Source organism: Pyrus communis, chromosome 15, assembly GCF_041283825.1.
Source record: "Pyrus communis isolate YQ-2024b chromosome 15, ASM4128382v1, whole genome shotgun sequence".
NCBI classification, from domain to species: Eukaryota; Viridiplantae; Streptophyta; class Magnoliopsida; order Rosales; family Rosaceae; genus Pyrus; species Pyrus communis.
The window spans coordinates 27,810,576-27,831,992 of record NC_142579.1 but is presented as its reverse complement, the minus strand read 5'-3'; the positions used below and the strand labels follow the sequence as shown (position 1 = coordinate 27,831,992).

Sequence of the window (21,417 nt, the reverse complement as noted above, 5' to 3'; positions counted from 1 at the left end):
AGAATGTCAAAGACATAGACCTCTCCAGCACATACCATCAATACCTTTGAATCCAGTAGTGAAGCCATAGCTTTTCAGAGGGTGGGCAATGGATTTCATCGGGCAAATATACCCAGCTTCCAGCAAAGGGCACATCTTCATAATTGTGGCAACTGAATACTTTACTGAGTGGGTGGAGGCTTTTGCTGTGAAGACTATTAATTGAGTTGCTGTGAAGAAGTTCATTGAGACTAAAATCTTACACAAATATGGGGTGCTTAAAACAATTGTTACAGACAGAGGGCCATCATTCATCTCAAAAGAAGTAGAAGAGTTTGCAGACAAGTTCAAGATAAAGAAAATCCAGTCTAACCCTTATTATCCTTAATCCAATGGTCAAGCATAATCTAGCAATAAGATCTTGGTGAACATCATTAAGAGAATGGTGGCAGATAGCCCAGAAAGATGGCATGAGAAGTTGGGAAATACTCTTTAGGCCTACAGAACCTTAAAGAGAGCAGGAACTGGGACCACCCCTTATGCATTAACATTCGGGCAAGATGTTGTACTCTTTATGGAAATCAATGTAAGTTATGTAAGGCTTCAGAACCAGTTTGAACTCCATAATGATGAATTCATCCAGGCTATGTGTAAAGGGATTGAAGATTTTGATGTAGCCTAAATTGAACCTCTAAACAAGATCTAGGAAGGTAAAAAGGGTTGTTGCCTAAGCCTACAACAAGAAGGTGAAATTGAAAACCTTTAAAGAATGAGAGTTAGTATGGAAAGCAGTTATGCCCTTAGGAGTTCAAGTTAGGGGTTTTGGGAAGTGAAGTCCCACTCGGGAAGGCCCTTTTATCATCAACAAAGTGTTAGACAGAGGGGGTATTACTTGGCAGATTTTGAGAGAAACTTGCAAATAATTCCAGTCAATGCTAAGTTTTTAAAGAAGTATCACCCAACTTTATGGATGTTAGAGATTGCTACATTGATGAAGTTTGAACATTAGGAAGAGTAGTGAAGCCTTTTTATATATTTAAAACAGTTAAGCATTGAAGTGTAAATGAACATATAGAGAAGTGAAGAAAGAAGTGATCTTTCATTTCATTTCATTTCATAATAAGAGCAACTCCAGCGTGTGAAACCTTCCCCCAGGCAATACGCTATGTTATCCACCTTGTGAATAGTAACTGCCCTAATGAACAGTAATCGCCTTTTGCATCTCCATCGTTGCACTTCAATAGCCCTGGCAATAGGCAATAAAATATTAGTATTTTTTTATTTATAAAATAATACAAAATAATTTTAATTGTAATTTCGGATAAGATTTTTAATTGTTCTCGTTGCGTCACGTGTCATTATCCGAAGTATTATTAAATAATACAAAATAATTTTATTTGTAATTTTAGATAAGATTTTTAATCGTGGTGTAAGGTAGATGATAATGAGAAGGTATTTATAGAAAAGTAAAAACAATTTTTTAAAAAAAAATTCAGATTTTTTTTGGATTTTTTACAATTTTTTTTTAATTTTTATTCAACTAATTAATCTCTGCCGTTGGATATAAAAAAATTGAATTCCAACACTCCAGATTGTGCCATGTGTCACAATGGTAACTTTTCTTAATTTTAAAACTATTTTTTCTTTTATTTATTTATTAATAAAGCCTATTTAATATCGACCGTTGATCTCAGATCGAACGATTGATATTAAATAAGCATTTTTTTATTTTTATTACTGTTGAGATCGAACGATCCAAGTTAAAGAGCCGTTCAGATCGAATGCACCACGTGCGAGTGAGGCGCACTCGCCTGACAGGAAAAAAATTAAAAAAGGGACTGACGCTAGCCTGACGTCAGCCCTGCGTTAGGTCCACCTCGGGCTCGCGGGCTGGCGATTCCTCACGGGCCTGTTGCTCGGGCCTGCCCAATCCCTCAGGCTCCCAATGCTAGAGGCTTGCAGCCGGGCTATCCAGCCCTATTTGGTCCACTGTCCCCCGAGCAGTCCACAACGGTGGACTTGGAAGTTACAAAAGACCCTAGCTTAATAGTTTTACATCCCTAGCTAAAGCAATTATTCTAGAATGATAGATTTGCATGATAGTGAAAATTATGCCCATCTTTTCTAGGGCGATGTTGCTATTAGCTAGCTAAGCTTCAGAATCCTCCACTTGTTGGTTGACCCTCTTTACTTCTTCAAACCTCTGATAAAGCTTGCTCGAGAGAGTCATATGCTCAGCCTTCAGAGCAAAGATAGAACTAAACAAGAAGCTCAAATTCTCAAACAAGGAGACGCTAAAGAAGACCTTGTCCGATGGCGTAAAACTGGTTGGCAAATGATACAACGATCCCAAGTGGTACAAGAAGGCTAAATATACAGACAAACTCACCGCTTTGGACGAGTCTCTTAGTCGAAAAAAAAGTATTCCAAGTAAAGAGATTATAGCAGCAAAAATGACGTTACCTATTTAGTACATATGGAAAGATCACATTGTTCACCCGCCAACAGGGAAAAATAACATGACGGACTCGAAACTCCTATCAATTTCTATTCTTCTGTTGCATCCAATACATTAAGGCAGTACATTTTGACTACAATAAGAAAAATAACGAGGGTCGATCCCCAACTAGCTTCAACTTCTCCTCATCCGATTAGGGGTTTCATTCTTTCTGGATCATGGGTACTTCGAAAGAATCTTGCTGCTGATTCTCCCAATTTGTTATGGTAGTAAAACGAAGAAAATCAGGCGCTTAGATTAAAATCTCCAGTACTTAAAACCGCTCATACAAGAACCTCAGCATCAGCATAGGCAGCAGAACAATGAACATGGTTTGGTTAATGAAATTGTATACTTCAAGCTGACACAATAAGTCAGTTTCTCTCTGAAGACCACAAACTGCCTTCACGCTACATTTTCGAAAAAATCTTTGGTAGCATCTGCAGATTAATAACAAGAAATTTTGCACGTGAGACATGATGATGAATATGTGATTTCCCTCTTAACTTTCTCGCCTTAATCTCAGTATCCTAATTCTAAATAAAATGTATACAACAAACGCAAGACATAAACTGACTGTGAACAATTATTAATTGCATCCCAACGATATGACATACCATGCTTCATTGTTAACGAAGGATCTATTTCGTCTACATATCCAATGACCTTTGCTGGTATTCCCGCCACCATGCTTGAGTACGAGAGAAAGAAATGTCACTTTCATATGATTGTAAATAGAGTAGATATTACATCTTCAGGAGACATTAGTTACATTAATGTACTGAAAAAAGACCGAAATTACTTTCTACCTGTGTGGAGGGACATCTTTCAGCACAAGGGAACCAGCAGCTATCATTGCTCCTCGACCTATTTTGATATTCCCAAGTACAGTTACACTGGCTCCAATTAGTGCACCGTCACCTACTTTTGGATGTCGATCACCAATTCCCTTCCCAGTTCCCCCCAAAGTCACACCCTGATGATAAAAGGAGAAAACATAGTTCTTCGTTATCAACAAGTACTTTTTCAGCACAACACAAAGGAACCAATAAATTGAAACAGAAACGAATTATGCAATTGACATACGTGCATCAGTGATACTTTGTTTCCTACAACAGCAGTTTCGCCAATAACCACACCAGTACCATGATCCAACAGTATTCCCTCTCCAATTTTTGCAGCTTTAGACAAACCATCAAAGAGAATGTTAGTTTTACATCATAGCCAGAGCTCCTCCACTCTCCTATCGACTCAAACTCCTCAGAAAACAACCGTTTTTCAGCAAAGAAAACCACGTTCTCTACTTAAATCTATAATTACTCCGTGTTCTTGTCAAACTTAGTATCATGATGTCATCAGATTGCAGAGCGGAAATAAGTATACCTGGGTGAATGTCCACTCCAAAGACCTAGAATAAAGTGGTTTTAAGATTAGTAGGAGAACAGAAAGCCACAAACCTAAACAGCTAGTAATGCTCTCAACAAGGATACCAAAAAAGGAAAGTACCTCGCTAATTCGGCTTTGTAACGCCAAGGCCAATACTTTTCGTCCTTGATTCCACAATGAATGAGCTACTCGATGTACTTGCAAAGAATGGTAGCCCTGCAAAAGTAGAGGAGGAAAAAGATGATCACGAAATTAGAGTATATACTTGATTATAACATTCCCTTTCGTTTTCTTCGACTACATAATTAGTTAACAACAGGAAAAGAGCATAACACCTTAAGATACAATAGGGCCGAACAATACGACAAGCAGGCCGGATCACGGTCTTTAAATGCCTGAGGAAACAAATTTCCAATTTAAAAGAGCCTCCATAAATTATCAAAGCATATACAAAGTCAACCGTAATATTTTCAACACGAATTTGAGGTTACCTGCACATCCAAGCGAACGGATCGCTGAATATCTCTATCATGCAGCATCACATCATAAAATATATCCATCAGTTGAGTTGCCAAAAGTGTCGGGTTTTGCAGTCTGTTGGCGAGAACAAACCCCAACGCGTGCTCTAAGCAATCATGTGCCAAGATGCTGGCATACAAGAAGCTACTCAAAATTGGCTCCTTTTCCGCCTGCAGTGTTTAAAATCCGAAAAAAAAAAAAAAAAAATCGCTAAAAACCCACCAAAAAAACTAAAAACGAAAACAAAAAAATTGATGGGATTTTCATTAATAACTTAAAGCTTCAATCTTTCCTGTTTGGGACTTCTTCTATAAAAGCTAAACGCGATTTCTACAAGAAGACAATCAAAAACGCTTTTGGATGCGTTTGGAAGAAAAAGTTACAAGTGTTTTGAGTCATAGAAGCGCTTTCTGAAAAAGCACATAGCATATGCTCATTCAGAAATCGCACTCAATCAGAAAACACTTAACAGTGGCTTTTTTAAGGAAGCACGTGAATTGCAATGCGTTTTCAATGAAAGCACTTATGAGCTTAAGCGCTTATAACAGGTGATTTCCTGCTTGCCACAGAAATGCTTTCTGCAAAAGCACCTGACATATGCTTATTCAGAAAACACTTCTACTTGCTTTTTCGGGAAGCACTTGAATTTCAACTTTTGTTTTTATGAGCAAAAGTGCTTCCAAAAACAAACTAATTTTCACGTTTCAACCATTTAAATAAAAAACAAAAAATTCTGGTGAAGAAATTGCATTGTAAAGAATTTGTAATACCTCCAACTTGGCCTCTTCCCGGACGGCATCCCAGATCGGGTCGCCCGAGACGGAAGCAAGTCCAACCGGGTCGGACTCGGGTTTCGGAATCCCCAATGCGTAGACCGGAAAAACCTTCTCTAACCTGTACGCGGTGGACTCGGACCGGAAAAACCCGGGTTGGTCGTCGTCGTCGTCATCGTCGTCGTCGCGGCGGTCGTCTTCCGGTAGAGAGAGGCGGTCGGAGAGCATTTTGGGGAGGGCAACCCAGCTCTCATCGCTCACGCAAGCCATGAGAGAGAATGAAAGAAAGGAAGAGGGAGCTTTTAGGAAGGGATCGAATGCGAACCCCTCATGGAAAAACAGAGTGGGTAGAGAGAGAAAGTGAGGAGAGAGAGAGTAAAGGCGGTGTTTTGTGTATGTGGCGGAGTGTTGTGGCGTGGTGGGAAGTAGTGGGGATGAAACTGCTGCGCATCGATGTTTTTTTATAATCTTTTGGATTATTTTGGCGTGAAATTGTCGTGGACGGGAAGCAAAAGGGAAGGGCGGAAGAAGAAGAAGATAGACACGCGGAGGGTGCAAGCGGTTTTGATGAATTTTGTGAACGGATGGCTCATATGACGTGTCCGTAGGTTTTATAGATAAAATTTTGTAAACTAAATAATATAAAAGTTGATTATTAGATTATTAATTAAGTATTGATAAATGTGTTCATTCGTATTTGTGATATATTTTTTAATTTACAAATTTTATCTATAAATTTAGTCTCTCTAATATTAGCCTAGGTCCTTTTGCTTTCTAACCAATTAATAGAAATTTTTGTAAAAGTTATATCTATGAAGTATTCAATAACTTATGAAATCATTTAGTTAGTGAATTGTACATATGGTCGCAATGAGTAAAAGTATTTCAAATTGTTTGTTTGTTTATACATTTGATTAACTGATGTTTAAATGAATATTTGAAAAGGTGATATTTATAGGATGATTAATTCTTATCATAAGTACAAAGTACTTTGGATTGGTCACGAAGCTTATTCAGACATTATCTATACTAAGGGAAGAGATGGTGGGCTTAGTCTCACAATAAGCTCACAATAATGTGGTTCAAATTCATTTTTGGCGAAAATCGAATCTAAGATCTCTAACTTATGAATAAAAAACAAATATTACTATACCGTAATACTAAATGATTCTTTATACTTAATTTTGAATCCTCTGTTCGTAAAAGTAATTTAAAGTATACACGGTCTTTGTAAAATAAATAAAAGTCAACCTCCAGAGAGACAATTTGATTCATATCATGATCCATATGTATTACTCTTTATAAAATATTTCTTTAGGTGTTTTAAAGTGACATTAGTTTATGGCATTTTGAAAGTTTCAATGGTTAGTTCTTTGTTTACTACTGATTTTTTAAACAATAATAATTTTTTAAGAGTCAAATTATGAAGATTAAATTTCGTAAACGAAATGCAAAATTAAATGACATAGAAGTTGATGATTAGATTATGACTTAAGCGTTGATAAACGTGCTCATTCTTATTGGTGATACATCATTTAGTTTGCAATTTTTGTCTATAGATTTAGTCTTCCTATCATTACTCTTTTTTAACCATATATATAAGCGATATTTTATTTTAATTAAAATGAACTGCGGTAACATTTAAACTTAGTACAGTGAGAAAAATATATATTCTAGATAGTGTGACCACGCTCCATATAATCCTTTATATATGCTCGTTTAAGCAAATGATGTCATTTTTATGCGTGAGCATACCATTATAAATTAAGTTGATGCATCTTTCATTGCGTTTGAAATGATTCATCCATAGGAGGATTAGATTTTCCTAATAAACAAATTACCAAGATAATTGAGGAACTATACAACTCATGAACATTCATATAGGCCATCTTTAATGATTATATTTCATCATTTACTCATCTAACTCTTGAGTAAGTACATGAACCAAGATTTGATTAACCACTCAATTATATCATGATTAATTAAATGACACAATTTTGAATTCAGTTAACAAAGACGGCTATCGTACTTTATTTGGGGAAAGGGGAACGACAAAAGGAAATGTACATCGATATCACTTTGTTAATGTTCTTTCCATATGCAGGATTTCTAAAATATAGTCACTCTAATTTGACAAATAGTATTTCAACCTAAAATCATGATGCATTTTGTTGATAAAGTCACTCTAATTTGACAAATAGTACTTCAACCCAAATTCACGATGCATTTTGTTCAAGTTGCGTTTAAACTCCGAATCTCAATGATAATTGTCCACAACCTGTGTTTCAATCCGAATTCACGATGCATTTTCTTGATAAAGTCACTCTAATTTGACAAATAGTATTTCAACGCAAATTCATGTTGCATTTTGTTCAAGTTACGTCTAAAACCAAATCTCAAAGATCATTGTCCACATCCTATCTTATGTATTAATGGTCAAAAGTTCTTGCTGAAAATTAATAGGTTACAATTCAAAGACAAAGTAGTGATTTGACATCTCCAATTGCAAACATGTTTCAAGTTTTTTTAATCACAAGAGTAGCATACTTACTTTTCCCCGTTCCACATAGGTGATTTGTGCAATTTGGAACTGACAATTAATTTATAAATTCAAATAAGATGTAAAATGATTAGCTTGGTAGTGATGAGACTCTCTTGTATCACCAATTTACTATGTAAGAATTGTATATGACACAAATATAGTACACTTTTTGAGCAGTCAAAATATTTATTAGATGTAATGTCGAATTAATTAAATCTTGGTTTGCATATAAAATTCTCTTAGCTTTTTAGTCAAAATAATCCATGAGATAAATACAACTCTTCACTTTGGTATTTAACATTGAAAATCGATAAATAGTCCATGGATTTGTCTACAGTAAATCATTTTGATCATTTTGTGAAAAATCTGTCAATATACTCTTTAAGTAGAGAGGTTAGTTTGATATATATATTAAAAAAAAAAAAAAAAAAGTAGTCACGTGATCGTTAACATGACAATTTAATAAGAATATTGACAAATATTTCCCATAAAGACTAAAATAATTTACTGTGGATAAATTCGTGATCCACTTTTATTGATTTTCAATGTAAAAAACTAAAGTGAAGAGCTTTGTAAATTTTGAAGAACATTTTGACTATAAAAGCCATCCTCTTTGGTGAAACTTTATCGATTTGTTATTATTACAAGGGAATGAATAGGGACATGGACATCCTTCAATTGTATATGGCCATGTACACGGCCAGAGACATTCCCCTCTACTGTTCTCTTTTGTGCTTCCCATCATTGTTCTGCAATCATTGATCTGCAATCATTGATCTGAATCGAGATTTTTTATTAAAAATATACATGTAGCTGATGCGCATTCGAATCACGCACAGAAAGTTGTCAGCATGTGTACCATACTAATAATATATTTGTAACTCAAATAGTTAAAAAAATTAAACAACGATGCTAATCTCGATTCATATAGAATTATACCGAGTTTACTAACCTTATTTTTAAGAGATATCGGCCACACTTATGTTCCAAAAAATCACTGACACTAAAGAAGCGATCAGTAAAAACGTTGTTCAGATTACATTCAATACGAATCTCCGCAAAAGTGGCGCCTATTCCCGCGCCCATCCTCTGCCCCTGCTTTCCCTCCTCGTGGGCCTCTGCACACCGTCCACCCGCCGGCTCCGGGCCCACCATTCATACAGACCTGGACGGTCCTCACTCCTCTCCCCCACCATCTCTCCCCCCTTTCCATTGTTGTCATCATTTCACAAATATTTTCATTTTTCAAGAGAAAATAATTTTTAATTAAAAGGTAATTATTTATCATTCTGTCTCTGTCTGTCGCTCTCCTCTCTGTGTCGGCGTCCCTTTTCCGCAAATGCCTTCCAAAATTGCATAAACACATCACCATCAAATCACCACACCCGGACCCCACAAATTCGCGGCCATGGCCCGAAGATCCGTGCAACTCCTCCGCTACCTGCTCCCGAAACCAACCGCCCCGACCCTCGCTCCCACCGCCACCCCGTCCCGATCCGTGACCTACATGCCCCGCCCCGGAGACGGCGCCCCTCGTGCGGTAACCCTAATCCCCGGCGACGGCATCGGTCCTCTCGTCACCAATGCCGTCGAGCAGGTCATGGACGCGATGCACGCGCCAATATACTTCGAAACCTTCGAGGTCCACGGCGACATGCCGAAGGTCCCAGGTGAGGTGATCGAGTCGATCAAGAAGAACAAGGTGTGCTTGAAGGGCGGGCTGGCGACGCCCATGGGCGGCGGCGTGAGCTCGCTCAATCTGCAGCTGAGGCGGGAGCTCGATCTCTACGCATCCCTCGTCAACTGCTTCAATCTGCCGGGGCTGGTGATGAAGCATGAGAATGTCGATATTGTCGTGATCAGGGAGAATACTGAGGGCGAGTACTCTGGGCTCGAGCATGAGGTCATTCCTGGCGTCGTTGAAAGCCTTAAGGTATCATCAAATCACTGGGATTTTTGGAATTTTCAATTTTTAATTTAATTATATTTGGGGTTTTGTTGTTATTTGATTTATTGATTGAATTTTGTCGTTTTTAGTTCATTAACTATGTTTAACACCAATTGAGAATGTAATAATGATTAATATATTACATTATACTTTCGAGAGAGATTTTTTAGTGTGTCCGAAACACGTAGTGGTACATCATGTATCACTATGCAAGTGGTGAGATAATTGTGTTAAAAATTAACAAGTTAAAAAATAAAAATTCCCCCCATTTATATAATTACACATAATGTATCTGGCGCAGGATGAAAAGTTTTCTTCTCTTGTGACTGATTGTTGGGATTGCACGAATCTGTGTGGTCCCACTTTGTGGAACCATTGGAAAGACTATTGCTTGAGAGTGAGACTAATCTAGTTGAGAGATTGTTATCCATCTCCGAGGTATATCTTTATGTGAGTGTCTCACTCATTACGTGACACTGAAGATTTTCTCACGTTATAGTGTCATATATAGGACCTCCTCTCACAATGTATGGTGGAGTGACGTGTGTTTTTGTGAGACGGGGGTTCAATGTGAGAATAAGCAAAAATTTGTTGTATTCATTGAAGTGCATTTCTCGTATTTTTCAATTGCAAGTGAAATAGTCCCATATTTTGATTTGCTGCTGGTTGAGTGGTTGTATGTTGATGGATTTGTGGTTTATAGCAATTTTGATGGATTTTCTTGTTATCTGCATAGTTTGGGTTATATTCGTCACTTATGCTTACTCTTTTGCTAGGTGATCACAAAGTTCTGTTCGGAGCGCATTGCTAGATATGCTTTTGAGTACGCTTACCTAAACAACAGAAAGAAGGTGACCGCTGTGCACAAAGCAAACATTATGAAGCTTGCAGATGGTCTCTTCTTGGAGTCCTGCCGTGAGGTGGCCACAAACTATCCTAGCATCGCATACAATGAAGTCATTGTCGATAACTGCTGCATGCAGCTTGTTTCGAAGCCTGAGCAATTTGATGTCATGGTATGCCATTTACAATTCATTGAAATGTTCGTCCATTTTATTTTATGCTGCATAGTTTTGCTATTATTCACTGGAGAGTAGGGCCTTCTGTTAGTGGGTCATTTTTCAGCTGGCAAGGATGCTTCTGAAATGAGGCACCTGTTATTGTTTAGAAGATTTGATGTTATATCAGAGACAAAAACTGTGGATTATGCATTTACTGCATTCTTTCTGTTGAGAAGTGCCTGATTGTAATGGAACATTTTTTCGTGTTAGAATAAAAAGGAAGAGGAGGGAAGAGGCGAAATTGTTTTCCGTTGTGAAGCATGCTGATTTCGGTTTTGCAGGTGACACCAAACCTTTATGGTAATCTAGTTGCAAATACAGCAGCTGGTATTGCTGCTGGCACCGGTGTCATGCCAGGAGGTGAGGTCTTCTTTTTAAATTGCTGTCCCAATGTCCTTGAGAAAAATGTAGGAAAATGACATCCTACTCCATGCTTTCAACAGTATGTTACTCGCTGCAAATTAACAATGATGGCTCTGATGTTTTGGTTGCAGGCAATGTTGGGGCAGATCATGCTATTTTCGAGCAAGGTGCTTCAGCAGGAAACGTGGGAAATCAGAAAATATTGGAGCTAAAGAAAGCAAACCCAGTGGCCCTGCTTCTCTCATCCGCCATGATGTTGAGACATCTGCAATTCCCTTCCTTTGCTGATCGACTAGAAACTGCGGTGGCACGAGTAATATTGGAGGGTAAACGCAGGACAAAGGACCTTGGAGGACAGAGCACCACCCAAGAGGTTGTTGACGCGGTCATTGCTGCCTTAGATTGACAGAGAAGTGAAGAGCAGGTATTCATTCTTCAGCCGCTGTTCATTGCCCCATAGCATTTTTTCGATTTGGCATGGGAAGCGTTTCCCTGCCAGAAAATTTGAAACGTTTTTAACATAATTCTTTGATTACCACCTCTAAATTTTTCACAATCTTTGTTTCATAATAAATTTCAAAGATGAATAACTCTGATTCTGGTGTTTTAATACAAAGTTCCAACCTATCGTGTTTATGCTCAATCCGTCTGTGTCCAGACTTGTAAATCCATCCTTGCGAATACAGTTGCAGTTCTCAGATAACTAACTATATGTGAACTTCCACCATACACACACAGCTTCAAGGTATGAAAAGGCAACAGTAGATACATATTACTGTTCTGTTGATGACACTCAGACTGTTATCGTTGTTGGATACACTGGCGTGCCAGTGGTGACACTGCTTGGACTCGCTTCGGTCTTCTTGTGATTCGAATTCATCTCTCGCCTCGCCGCTTTTAGTCATTTCTTCTGATTCATCGCTATCTTCTTCTTTAGTGATTCTTTGCCGAGCATTGCTTGGTGAATGGCAAGTGAGAGCTTAACATGAATTTGAAAGTGAGCTGAGCTCCCCAGAGGGCAAAAAAGTAAATAAATAAAAGAAAAGAAGGGCGACAATGGGCTCTTCTTGTTGGGTTCCCTGAGTTCGGGTACCCAAAAATACTCTGAATTGGGCACAAATATGGACCATTTTATGGTACCATATGAATTTTCTCAAAAAAAAAAAAACCAGACCTCCCCCATTGATCAACTCCCTCCCGGAGACCTGCACCGTCCACCCCAGAGCGGTGGTCTGTACTTGAATCAGGACCATAAAGGGACCGGTGTCTGATAAGGTGGCTGGTCGGTGGAATCACAGACCGGATATATTTAATCAACGGTTAATCTCTGTTTACTATCCTAAAGTTTCGTGGTTTTCAACATTACGAAGTTTTTTTCATTCCTCAAGTCTTAAATTTGGGACATTTTCATACCTTCGTTCGTCAAATTGTTAAGTCTGCAGTTAACTGATGACGTGGCATTCATGTGGACAATGATTGGGCGCCACGTGTCATCCACTTTGAAATTAAAAATAAAATAATTTATTTATTAAAAAAAAAAAAAAAACCCTTCTTCCCCAAATCCCACCTGTGCCCCCTCTCCCACCCACCCTTTCGTCTTCCCCAAATCCCACCCGTGCCCACCCTCCCATCACCCACCCCTTGTCCCACCCTCCAACACTCTTTCTCTCACACCACTCTTACCTCAACCCCCGATCCCCTCCCTCCCTTTCTCTCAACTGCACACCCACTCCGCACACCCACCTTCAATTCCCTCTCCCTGTACATTCCACCAAAACCTTCAACACCTTCAGCCTGTGATGCTTCACACACAAGTGCAACCCACCCTCGCCTCCCTGAGTCAAAATCCGAGTCGCCGCCGGTTTGACTCGGCCACAACCGTAACTCGCTCCTTGATCACAGCCAGATGCAGGGGAGTGAACCCGTTACGATCCAACACCAAACCCAATTCTGGGTTGACCCGCACCGGATTTTTCACCATCGGTTTTCAATTTTTGAATTTGATGATGTTGAATTTCGTAGGTTTCTCATTTTTGATGGTTTGGGATGTGGTTTTTTTTTTTTTTTATTAGTTTTGTGATGGTGAGAAGAGAGTGGAAGTGTAGGAGTCGAAGAGGGAAGGGAAGCACTAGGTGCGGATGAGGGAGGAGGAAGAGGGTGGATGTGCAGAGTCGAAGAGGGAGGGAGAGCACTAGGTGCGGATGAGGGAGGAGGAAGAGGGTGGATGTGCAGAGTCGAAGAGGGAGGGAGAGCACTGGGTGCGGACAAAGAGAATGGAGGGTGGGATTTGGGGAAGATGAAGGGGTGGGTGGGTGGGGGGTGGGCACGGCTGGGATTTGGGGAACAAGGGTTTTTTTTGTTTTTAATAAATAAATTATTTTATTTTATTTTATAAATAATTTATTTTTAATTTTCACGTGGATGACACGTGGCGCCCAGTCATTGTTCACATGGGCGCCACATCATTAGTTAATGACAGACTTAACAGTTTGACTAACGAAAGTATAAAACTGTCCCAAATTTAAGACTTAAGGTATGACTCTAGGATGAAAAAAACTTCATGTATCAAATGTTGAAAACCACGAAACTTTAAGGTTGTAAATAGAGATTAACCCTTTAATCAATTAACTAACTAACTAATTAATTACTTTCTTAATTAATTTTATTTTTGTTTTAGTCTAGTGAAAGTTTTTGAGTTCGATTCTCGTTAAAGACGAATTTGAAATATATTATTATGGCTCGCTCATTATGAGGCTTAGTCAATTCTCTTACTTTCTTAGTATAGATAACATTGCTTGTTAAAAAAAAAATTGTTCAAGGGGGATTATGCAACTATTTTTTAGGAAAATCAAAGTCATTTGCCAGCCTGTCTCTGTGAGTTCAATGAAGGAGGTGGAGAAGCGAGACAACCTGTTCGGTGGAATCACAAACCGAAGACCTGCACCGTACTCCTCAAAGAAAAAGAGGAAGAGAGAGAATATATGGAGTGTTGCTGGTGGAATCACTGAGCGACGATGTAGGTGGGTAGTCAGCATGGAAGGGGGTAGTCAGAGAGTTTTTTGACTGGACAATGCTGGGTAGACTAAATTTGTAGATAAGGTTTTGTAAACTAAATGACATAAAAGTTAATGATTGAATTATTACTTAAACACTAATAAACGTGCTCTTTATATTAGTGACACATTATTTAGTTTATAAATTTTATCTAGAAATTTAGTTTTCTTAGCGTTACTTTTTTTTGTTTTTTTTCTCTTTGAACGATTATGTAAGGGTTATATTAGGAATTTTGTTGGCCTATTTATTAATGCCTATCATAAATGCAGAATGTGGCAAGTTTTTTTATAGTACAGGAACGTGGCAAGTTTTTAATTTCAATTTTCAATTATGGAAATAGACGTATTAGTTAAGATTATATTTGTTGGGAATTCCAGGTCAACTGACGTGCTACTCATCTCTTTTTAAACATTGGATGAGAATTTTTTTCGGATTTTCTTTGTAAATGTTGTAAATGTCTTAGAAATTCTATACTTTATTCGTTTATTGTATATTATATGTTTAGTTTTCGTTAAGTATTATTATTTTTAATATAAAATAAAATAATTTAAAATAATTTCTAATCGTATAATATACAATAAATATATAAAATGTGAAGATCTTAGTATTCTCAAAAAGAAAATCTAAATGAGATCCACATTCTTAAGTATTTGATCAGCTAAGAGCACTTCCAGCGTGGGAGCCCTCCCCCCTGGCTATTCACTATTTAATCCACCTCATGAATGGTAATTACCATTAATAAACAGTAATCACCTTTTGTATCTCCACCGTTGCACTTGAATAACCCCGGTAATTGGTAATAAAATATTAGTATTTTATTTATTTATAAAATAATTTTATTTGCAATCCAATCCCAATTGGCAGCTCCTCTCTCGTCCCTCCCTCCCTCTATCTCATTCACTTTCCCAAATCCAATCCCAATTCGTTTTCTCAAGAATACAAAGAGGAGATTTTCTCTGCAAATTTGTGTGAGCTTTGAGAGGATGAAGGCTATGGAGGAAGTTGTGGAGGAAAAAGAAGTTAAGCCTTTGACCGCCGAGCAATTGGAGCTGTACTAGTCGCAGTCCGAGTCCGAGTCCAAATTCGACGACAGCGTAGACGAAGAAGAGGAGGACGCCGACGAGGACGACGACAAGGATGAGGGCGAAGAGGACGACGATGACGAAGAAGAGGACGACGACGACGATGTTCAGGAGGTCGTACAGTCGTCTGGTGGCCCTCTGATTCACTCAGTAGGCGTATGACGTCAGCCCACGTCAGACAACCCTCGGGCGCTCGGGCTGGCAGGAATCCACCGGCCTGGAGCTCGGGCCTGCTCGGGCTCGCTCGCCAGCCAACGCTGGACTTCCTCCCTCTGGCAATCAGGCCCTGTTCCGCAGCCTGTCCCTCGAGCAGTTGCTCCCGCTGGAGCTGCTCTTAAAGTACATTTAAAATCTAGATGGGATCCAAATTGCTCTGCTAAAGTGCATTTAAAATCTAGATGCGATCCACATTCTTAAATATTTGCTCTACTAAAGTACATTTAAACTGAAACTGAAAGGGTAGGTTTTAAGAAGCAAAAAATAAAAGAGGCAGATTGTCTGCACTCTTGTTATCGTGTCATTTCTATCATTTTTTTATTTATATGATCACGGTTAAATTATGTTAATATTTTATATTATTTTTATTTTTTATTATATTTATTAAAAAATTAATATAATTTAACCGTGATCACATAAATAAAAGAAAATAGAAAAGTTACTATAACAGAAGGCAGACAATCTGCCTTCAAAAATAAAATGTTTTTTTTTTGAACACGTGACTTGTATACATTAGACGAGGGACCATGTATCAGGATTATGCATCGGTACTTCTATTCATTAGACAAGCGATGACGTTATTAGGATTATGGATCGATTGCAAGAAAGATATATATATTTTTTAAGACGGTACGATAATAAAAAATCAATAAATTTTTTTTTTAGCTGACACTTTTTAATTGGAGTGAACTTTATCATCAAGAAACACCCTCTTTATCACTGTAATAGAGGACTATTTCTATTTTTTTTTTTAATTTTAATGTGTTTAATGTTAGAAAGATAAAATTTACAAACTAAATGATTTATTATTAATAGAAATGAACACGTTAACACTCTAAGATCTTTTTTCAAACCTGCTCACAGTTCGAGTCAAGAGATAAATAAATAAACACATCCCATTGCACTGATCGGGAGCGTTCGTAATGACTGAGGGGGTTGAAGACCAAGAAATGGGTTATTTATAGCAATAAACTAATTATCGACTTCTACATTTTTAAATTTTTAAAATTTTATTTATAAATTTAATCTGGCTAGTATTATTCTAGCTAAAACATTTGCTAGATAGATAAGCATGATTGTTACATCATTCATCCTTCCAAGAGACTTCCATGAGTTGTTACATCATTCATCCTCACATCGGGACTTCCGTGAGCAACCAACTCATGATAACATTGGACCACGAAACCTCATAGAACCAGTCACTCACTGCCTGATTCCCTCGTTACCTCCGTCGTCACGACCATGAACCACTTTGTCAAGAATTCATGGACTCGCTTGGCTTCCACTATCCGTCGCCGTCACTTGACTGTTAGTCTGCCGTTATGCTCTCATTTTTCCGGGAACAATTCCGCGCCGGAGTCATGGAGTTCGATGGAGGGGCTAGTCCGGTGCCCGGCAAACGACGTGCCTTTGTCTCCGGTAGGATTCCTGGAGCGAGCTGCCAAGGCCTACACTCACCGGACCTCGCTGATCTACGGCTCGCTGAAATTCACCTGGGGTCAAACCCATCACCGCTGCCTCAGATTAGCTTCCGGTCTCACCCAGCTGGGAATTTCCCCCGGTGATGTGGTCAGTTCTTTTATTTATTTATTCATGTTTTCTTTGTCTTTCATATTGAATAAGTCAACCCGTCGCAAACTCATACTGAAACCTGTGATTCAATTTGATCGGAAGCGCCTGTTTGAGAACAATTTCGTTTTTGGTTTTTATTTTTCGTTATCGAGATAAATGGAGAGCATATGGAAAGAAGAGGGATGAAGAAGGGTAGATGAGAAAACTATAAACTAAAACCGAAATGGTTATCAGACAGCTCGAAAACTTCTAGTTTGATCATTTACCTTCTACTCTTTCGTTACTATGTCAAAACATGATCTGTCAATTGATATAGCAGATGAAACCTGTATGCATGTTTGACTAGTTGATTCATTGACCAGGTTGCAACTTTGGCTCCCAATGTCCCAGCTATGTATGAGCTGCATTTTGCAGTTCCAATGGCCGGTGCAGTTCTCTGCACACTAAACTCACGCCTCGATTCGGCTATGATTTCTGTCCTGCTGAGTCATTCCAAGGCCAAAGTCGTCTTTGTGGATTACCAGTTACTTGGAATTGCCCATGGAGCACTTGATCTTCTTGCCCGAAAAACGGACACAAAACCACCTATTCTGGTTTTAATTGCCGATTCTGAGGGGTCTTCGGACTCGTCTTCCGAAGAATGTTCTTCGAGCACCTATGAATATGAAAGTCTTCTGGAAAAGGGACATGTTGGATTTGAGATAAGAAGGCCAAAGAGTGAATGGGATCCTATCAGTGTGAATTATACGTCCGGCACAACATCAAGGCCAAAAGGGGTTGTTTATAGTCACCGGGGTGCCTATCTCAACTCCCTTGCTACGGTTCTGCTTCATGGAATAAACTCAATGCCGGTTTATATGTGGACCGTGCCTATGTTTCACTGCAATGGGTGGTGCCTCATTTGGGGGATGGCTGCTCAGGGTGGCACTAATATATGCCTCAGAAAAGTCAATCCGAAAGACATATTTGACAACATAGCTCTATACAGTGTGACAAACATGGGAGGGGCACCAACTGTCTTGAACATGATTGTGAATTCACCAGTCAGTGACCGAAGGCCACTGCCTCACAAGGTGGAAATAATGACTGGCGGTTCACCGCCCCCTCCACAGATCCTTTTCAAGATGGAAGAATTGGGTTTCGGAGTGCATCACTTGTACGGTTTAACAGAAACTTATGGTCCCGGGACTTACTGCTCGTGGAAACCCGAGTGGGATTCTCTGCCTTTGGACGAAAGATCAAAGTTTAAAGCTCGACAAGGAGTGCAACATCTTGGTTTAGAAGAGGTTGACGTAAAAGATCCCGTCACTATGGAGAGTGTACCAGCTGATGGTAAAACAATGGGTGAAATTATGTTCAGGGGAAACACAGTTATGAGTGGTTATCTTAAGGACTTGAAAGCAACAGAGGAATCTTTCAGCGGTGGATGGTTTCGAAGCGGAGATCTAGCTGTGAAACATCCTGATAACTACATAGAAATGAAGGACCGGTTGAAGGACATAATCATATCCGGGGGAGAAAACATAAGCACGGTTGAGGTGGAAACAGTTTTGTTTAGCCATCCGGCAGTTCTTGAGGCTGCAGTTGTTGCACGGCCAGATGACCATTGGGGGCAGACTCCTTGTGCATTTGTGAAACTGAAGGATGGATTTGATCACATAAACGCTCCAGAACTGATCAAATTTTCCCGTGATCATTTGCCTCATTACATGGCTCCTCGGACAGTCATTTTCGATGACATACCGAAAACTGCAACCGGAAAGATACAAAAGTATGTTCTGAGAGAAAAAGCAAAGGCATTGGGCAGCCTCTCTTGAACAACTAAAGTTGTAACAAGTATCACTGGAAGGTATGTTTTCGGCGCTTTACATATAAGCAAGGCAAAATTACATAAACCAAACACTACTACTGCATCTATCGTCTATGCTTAAGTTTCTCTAGAGAAGCTACAATACCATTCCATACATGTTCAAGATTATATCAAGGGACTAGAATTAGCTCATGTAGTGGCATGTGCAGGATGTCGATTCAGATCAAGGCGAATAATGTAGGGATAGACGATGGAACCGCAGTAGAGGTACTTTCCAATCTTGATCCCACTTGAAATGAGAAACAACTCAGGATCATAGTAGTGAGCAGTTGGCTCCCCATCCAAATTCACAGCAAATACGCCAGCATTCTTGTGCAAACGTGGCCTGCCTCCTGCATATCGCTTCACAATGGCTAGGACTTTCCGAATAAAAGGATATCGAAGTACTAGATCCCAGTACGGTGTAACGTCCTGCCAATTTGTCATTGAAAAATGGCATGAATAAGATGCATCCAAGAATGTGTAGTCTAAATTTACAGACCAATATTTGTCTAGCAAGAGAACGTTACTTGAACAATACTCTATTCCATTACTGACAATTGATGTGATATTTCAAAAGAGATAATGAAATCTTACCGTGATCAATGCAATCCAGTAGTGGCCTTCTCCATCATATCTGATATTATCAGGCAAGCCCGGCAAACGGTCGATAAAATTTTCTGCACTCCCTTTTTTACTGCCTTGCAGGTAATATTTTCTACACCTTCTCCTGCAGTATTAACCATGTAGTATAGTTTAAAACTTTGTCATCCAAACTTAAAACAAAGTGATTTTCGCACTTCCTTTTTCACCCCGAGCACTTTTCGCTATTTCTTTTAGCTCTATGATTGAATATACAAAAAGGCATAACACATTTGAGAATGAGAATCGCTACTCGAGAAGACACCACGAGTATAGAAACATACATGACAGTTTCGCAGAAGACGACGAAGTTTTGATCCGGAGAGACTGCAACTCCGTTAACAAAGTAGAGGTTGCGGACGAGCACTTTGGTCTCTTTGGTCGTCGGATTGTAGCTCAGAAGTCTACCGTAAGGTCTGCCCCCTAAAAGGTCGGATTGTACCTCATGCAAGCTGTGTTTGTACGAAGCATCTGTGAAGTAAAGCATGCCGTCTTGTGCTACATCCACGCAATTAGGTATCTTGAATTTTATGCCCTCGGCCTCATCTGTCAGCAGTTCCACTGTTCCATCCTCTCTTATCTTCAGTAGCCCCTAATCAAAACCCCAAAAAGAAGCAAAAGTAAGTTTGCTGATGAAAATGATTTACTCTCATTTTGTCCTCTCTAACCACAAAAATGTACTGTGGATTAGGATCAGACTGACCTTTTCCGTGTCAGCTACGTAAACCTCGTTGTCAGCGCCGTGAGCAAGTCCAAGCGGTCTCCCGCCGGTGAAAACCCAGTTCTCCACTACCGAGTCAGCAGCCGACTCCTTCACCGTGACTCGCTTAACCCACCCGTCAGCACAGCCGGTGTAAATGAGACCCGACTTCGGATCATGAGCCACGTCTTCCGGTGCCACTAAAGCCCCGGCACCCACAAACTCTGACCCTTTGAGCATGTGAGAATTACGTTTGGGAGCAGACGCGACTCGCTGGTTCAACTCGTGAAGAGGCAGGGGAGCTGGGTGGAGCGTGTCGAGTTGGTAAATTAGTAGGGCTATTGTTACTGGAGCCAGTACTGAGAAAATGAGAAAAGTTGAGGGCCATGGTGTTTTTCTTGTGGGACTGGGATGAGTGTCGTCAGAGGCTTGGGTCGGGGAAGGGGAGTGCATCGTTTAGTGACTCAGTGAGCTATGGGAACTCGGTCTAGAAAATATTAGGTTTAGGTCGGATCAATATGTTTCAGTCTTTCAGAGGAGAGAGAGCTTGCTTTCTTCAGTACTTAGATGAACTTTGTCTCGACACGTATTCAATCTTTCGATTTATCGAATGTCATAAATTTGAATAACTGAGGCTGCGGACCGGGAGACAAATTCAACGGTCAAATATGAGTTGATTGTGATATTTCAGACTATCATCAACTTATTTTGTGGTGAGAAGTGGGGGATTGGGGTGGGGTCACCGGAGAAGTAAAGAATAAGGGTGGGTCGCCGGAGAAGTGATGGAATAGAGATGGATTCTGCACATAGGCAAGGACGGGAAGAAGATTGTGTGGTTATGGAGATGGCAAGTGACAGGTGTACTAATATCATTGGACCACATAAAGAGGGGAGTAAATTGGAAACTCACTAAGGAGTACCCAAGCATTAAAATGCACAACGTTGCACGTCTACACATATAAATTCTTATGCGATGATGCGGATCGGTAGAGTTACTGATCACGCAACACTTAATTTTCAAAACTGGCTTGGTAAGGTTTTCAACTCATTGACGGTTGAAAATTCCACATTAGCTTCTTCAATTGTATTTTCTTCTTTATATCTTTATAAAATGGAAGAACGTGGTGCTATTTTACGAGTGCCAAGTAAACCTTCATTTTTTATTGGCAATTGAGAAAGGAAAGGGATCTTCTTTGGATCTCTTCCATCAAATTCACTAAGTTTCAGAATCTAG

At 39.4% G+C, this 21,417-nt stretch overlaps 4 protein-coding genes across 5 annotated transcripts; 2 read left to right on the top strand and 2 right to left on the bottom strand.

Annotated features, from left to right (window-relative positions):
• Window positions 1-2,418: 2,418 nt before the first annotated feature.
• LOC137708155 (serine acetyltransferase 2) lies at window positions 2,419-5,734 on the bottom strand. The gene is made up of 9 exons (XM_068447167.2): window positions 5,152-5,734; window positions 4,354-4,551; window positions 4,198-4,257; window positions 3,983-4,078; window positions 3,860-3,884; window positions 3,563-3,657; window positions 3,286-3,452; window positions 3,094-3,167; window positions 2,419-2,916 (listed from the first exon to the last, which is right to left on the bottom strand). Exons 1-9 carry the CDS (start codon window positions 5,422-5,424, stop codon window positions 2,882-2,884), a joined length of 1,023 nt encoding a protein of 340 aa, XP_068303268.2. The 5' UTR covers window positions 5,425-5,734; the 3' UTR covers window positions 2,419-2,881.
• Window positions 5,735-8,910: 3,176 nt separating this feature from the next.
• On the top strand, window positions 8,911-14,131 carry LOC137718222 (isocitrate dehydrogenase [NAD] regulatory subunit 1, mitochondrial). Of its 2 annotated transcripts, XM_068457741.2 has the most exons (5): window positions 8,936-9,629; window positions 10,421-10,660; window positions 10,987-11,065; window positions 11,200-11,492; window positions 13,912-14,131. In XM_068457741.2, the coding sequence occupies exons 1-4, from the start codon at window positions 9,105-9,107 to the stop codon at window positions 11,472-11,474; spliced, it is 1,119 nt and encodes a 372-aa protein (XP_068313842.2). In that variant the 5' UTR covers window positions 8,936-9,104; the 3' UTR covers window positions 11,475-11,492; window positions 13,912-14,131. The 2 variants fall into 2 exon arrangements, with proteins under 2 accessions (XP_068313834.2, XP_068313842.2); XM_068457733.2 differs by lacking the exon at window positions 13,912-14,131 and having other exon boundaries at window positions 8,911-9,629; window positions 11,200-11,711.
• Window positions 14,132-16,484: 2,353 nt separating this feature from the next.
• LOC137748428 (isovalerate--CoA ligase AAE2) lies at window positions 16,485-19,452 on the top strand. Its single transcript, XM_068488586.2, has 3 exons — window positions 16,485-16,989; window positions 17,355-18,841; window positions 19,012-19,452. The coding sequence occupies exons 1-2, from the start codon at window positions 16,663-16,665 to the stop codon at window positions 18,807-18,809; spliced, it is 1,782 nt and encodes a 593-aa protein (XP_068344687.2). The 5' UTR covers window positions 16,485-16,662; the 3' UTR covers window positions 18,810-18,841; window positions 19,012-19,452.
• Window positions 18,769-21,018, bottom strand: LOC137748444 (protein STRICTOSIDINE SYNTHASE-LIKE 5-like). The gene is made up of 4 exons (XM_068488597.2): window positions 20,187-21,018; window positions 19,768-20,075; window positions 19,439-19,571; window positions 18,769-19,273 (listed from the first exon to the last, which is right to left on the bottom strand). Exons 1-4 carry the CDS (start codon window positions 20,634-20,636, stop codon window positions 18,992-18,994), a joined length of 1,173 nt encoding a protein of 390 aa, XP_068344698.2. The 5' UTR covers window positions 20,637-21,018; the 3' UTR covers window positions 18,769-18,991.
• Window positions 21,019-21,417: the final 399 nt, after the last annotated feature.

What these genes read in the sequence shown, in the direction of transcription:
- LOC137748428 (XM_068488586.2), top strand. Translation starts at nt 16,663, where the DNA reads ATGAACCACTTTGTCAAGAATTCATGGACTCGCTTGGCTTCCACTATC. An exon ending in GAATTTCCCCCGGTGATGTG is followed by an intron (nt 16,990 to 17,354) that starts GTCAGTTCTTTT and finishes TTCATTGACCAG; the next exon opens with GTTGCAACTTTGGCTCCCAA.
- LOC137748444 (XM_068488597.2), bottom strand. Translation starts at nt 20,636, where the DNA reads ATGCACTCCCCTTCCCCGACCCAAGCCTCTGACGACACTCATCCCAGT. An exon ending in ACGTAGCTGACACGGAAAAG is followed by an intron (nt 20,076 to 20,186) that starts GTCAGTCTGATC and finishes GGTTTTGATTAG; the next exon opens with GGGCTACTGAAGATAAGAGA. An exon ending in ACTGGATTGCATTGATCACG is followed by an intron (nt 19,274 to 19,438) that starts GTAAGATTTCAT and finishes ACAAATTGGCAG; the next exon opens with GACGTTACACCGTACTGGGA.
- LOC137708155 (XM_068447167.2), bottom strand. Translation starts at nt 5,424, where the DNA reads ATGGCTTGCGTGAGCGATGAGAGCTGGGTTGCCCTCCCCAAAATGCTC. An exon ending in GGGAAGAGGCCAAGTTGGAG is followed by an intron (nt 4,552 to 5,151) that starts GTATTACAAATT and finishes TAAACACTGCAG; the next exon opens with GCGGAAAAGGAGCCAATTTT. An exon ending in CCGTTCGCTTGGATGTGCAG is followed by an intron (nt 4,258 to 4,353) that starts GTAACCTCAAAT and finishes TTGTTTCCTCAG; the next exon opens with GCATTTAAAGACCGTGATCC.
- LOC137718222 (XM_068457741.2), top strand. Translation starts at nt 9,105, where the DNA reads ATGGCCCGAAGATCCGTGCAACTCCTCCGCTACCTGCTCCCGAAACCA. An exon ending in GCGTCGTTGAAAGCCTTAAG is followed by an intron (nt 9,630 to 10,420) that starts GTATCATCAAAT and finishes CTCTTTTGCTAG; the next exon opens with GTGATCACAAAGTTCTGTTC. An exon ending in CTGAGCAATTTGATGTCATG is followed by an intron (nt 10,661 to 10,986) that starts GTATGCCATTTA and finishes TCGGTTTTGCAG; the next exon opens with GTGACACCAAACCTTTATGG.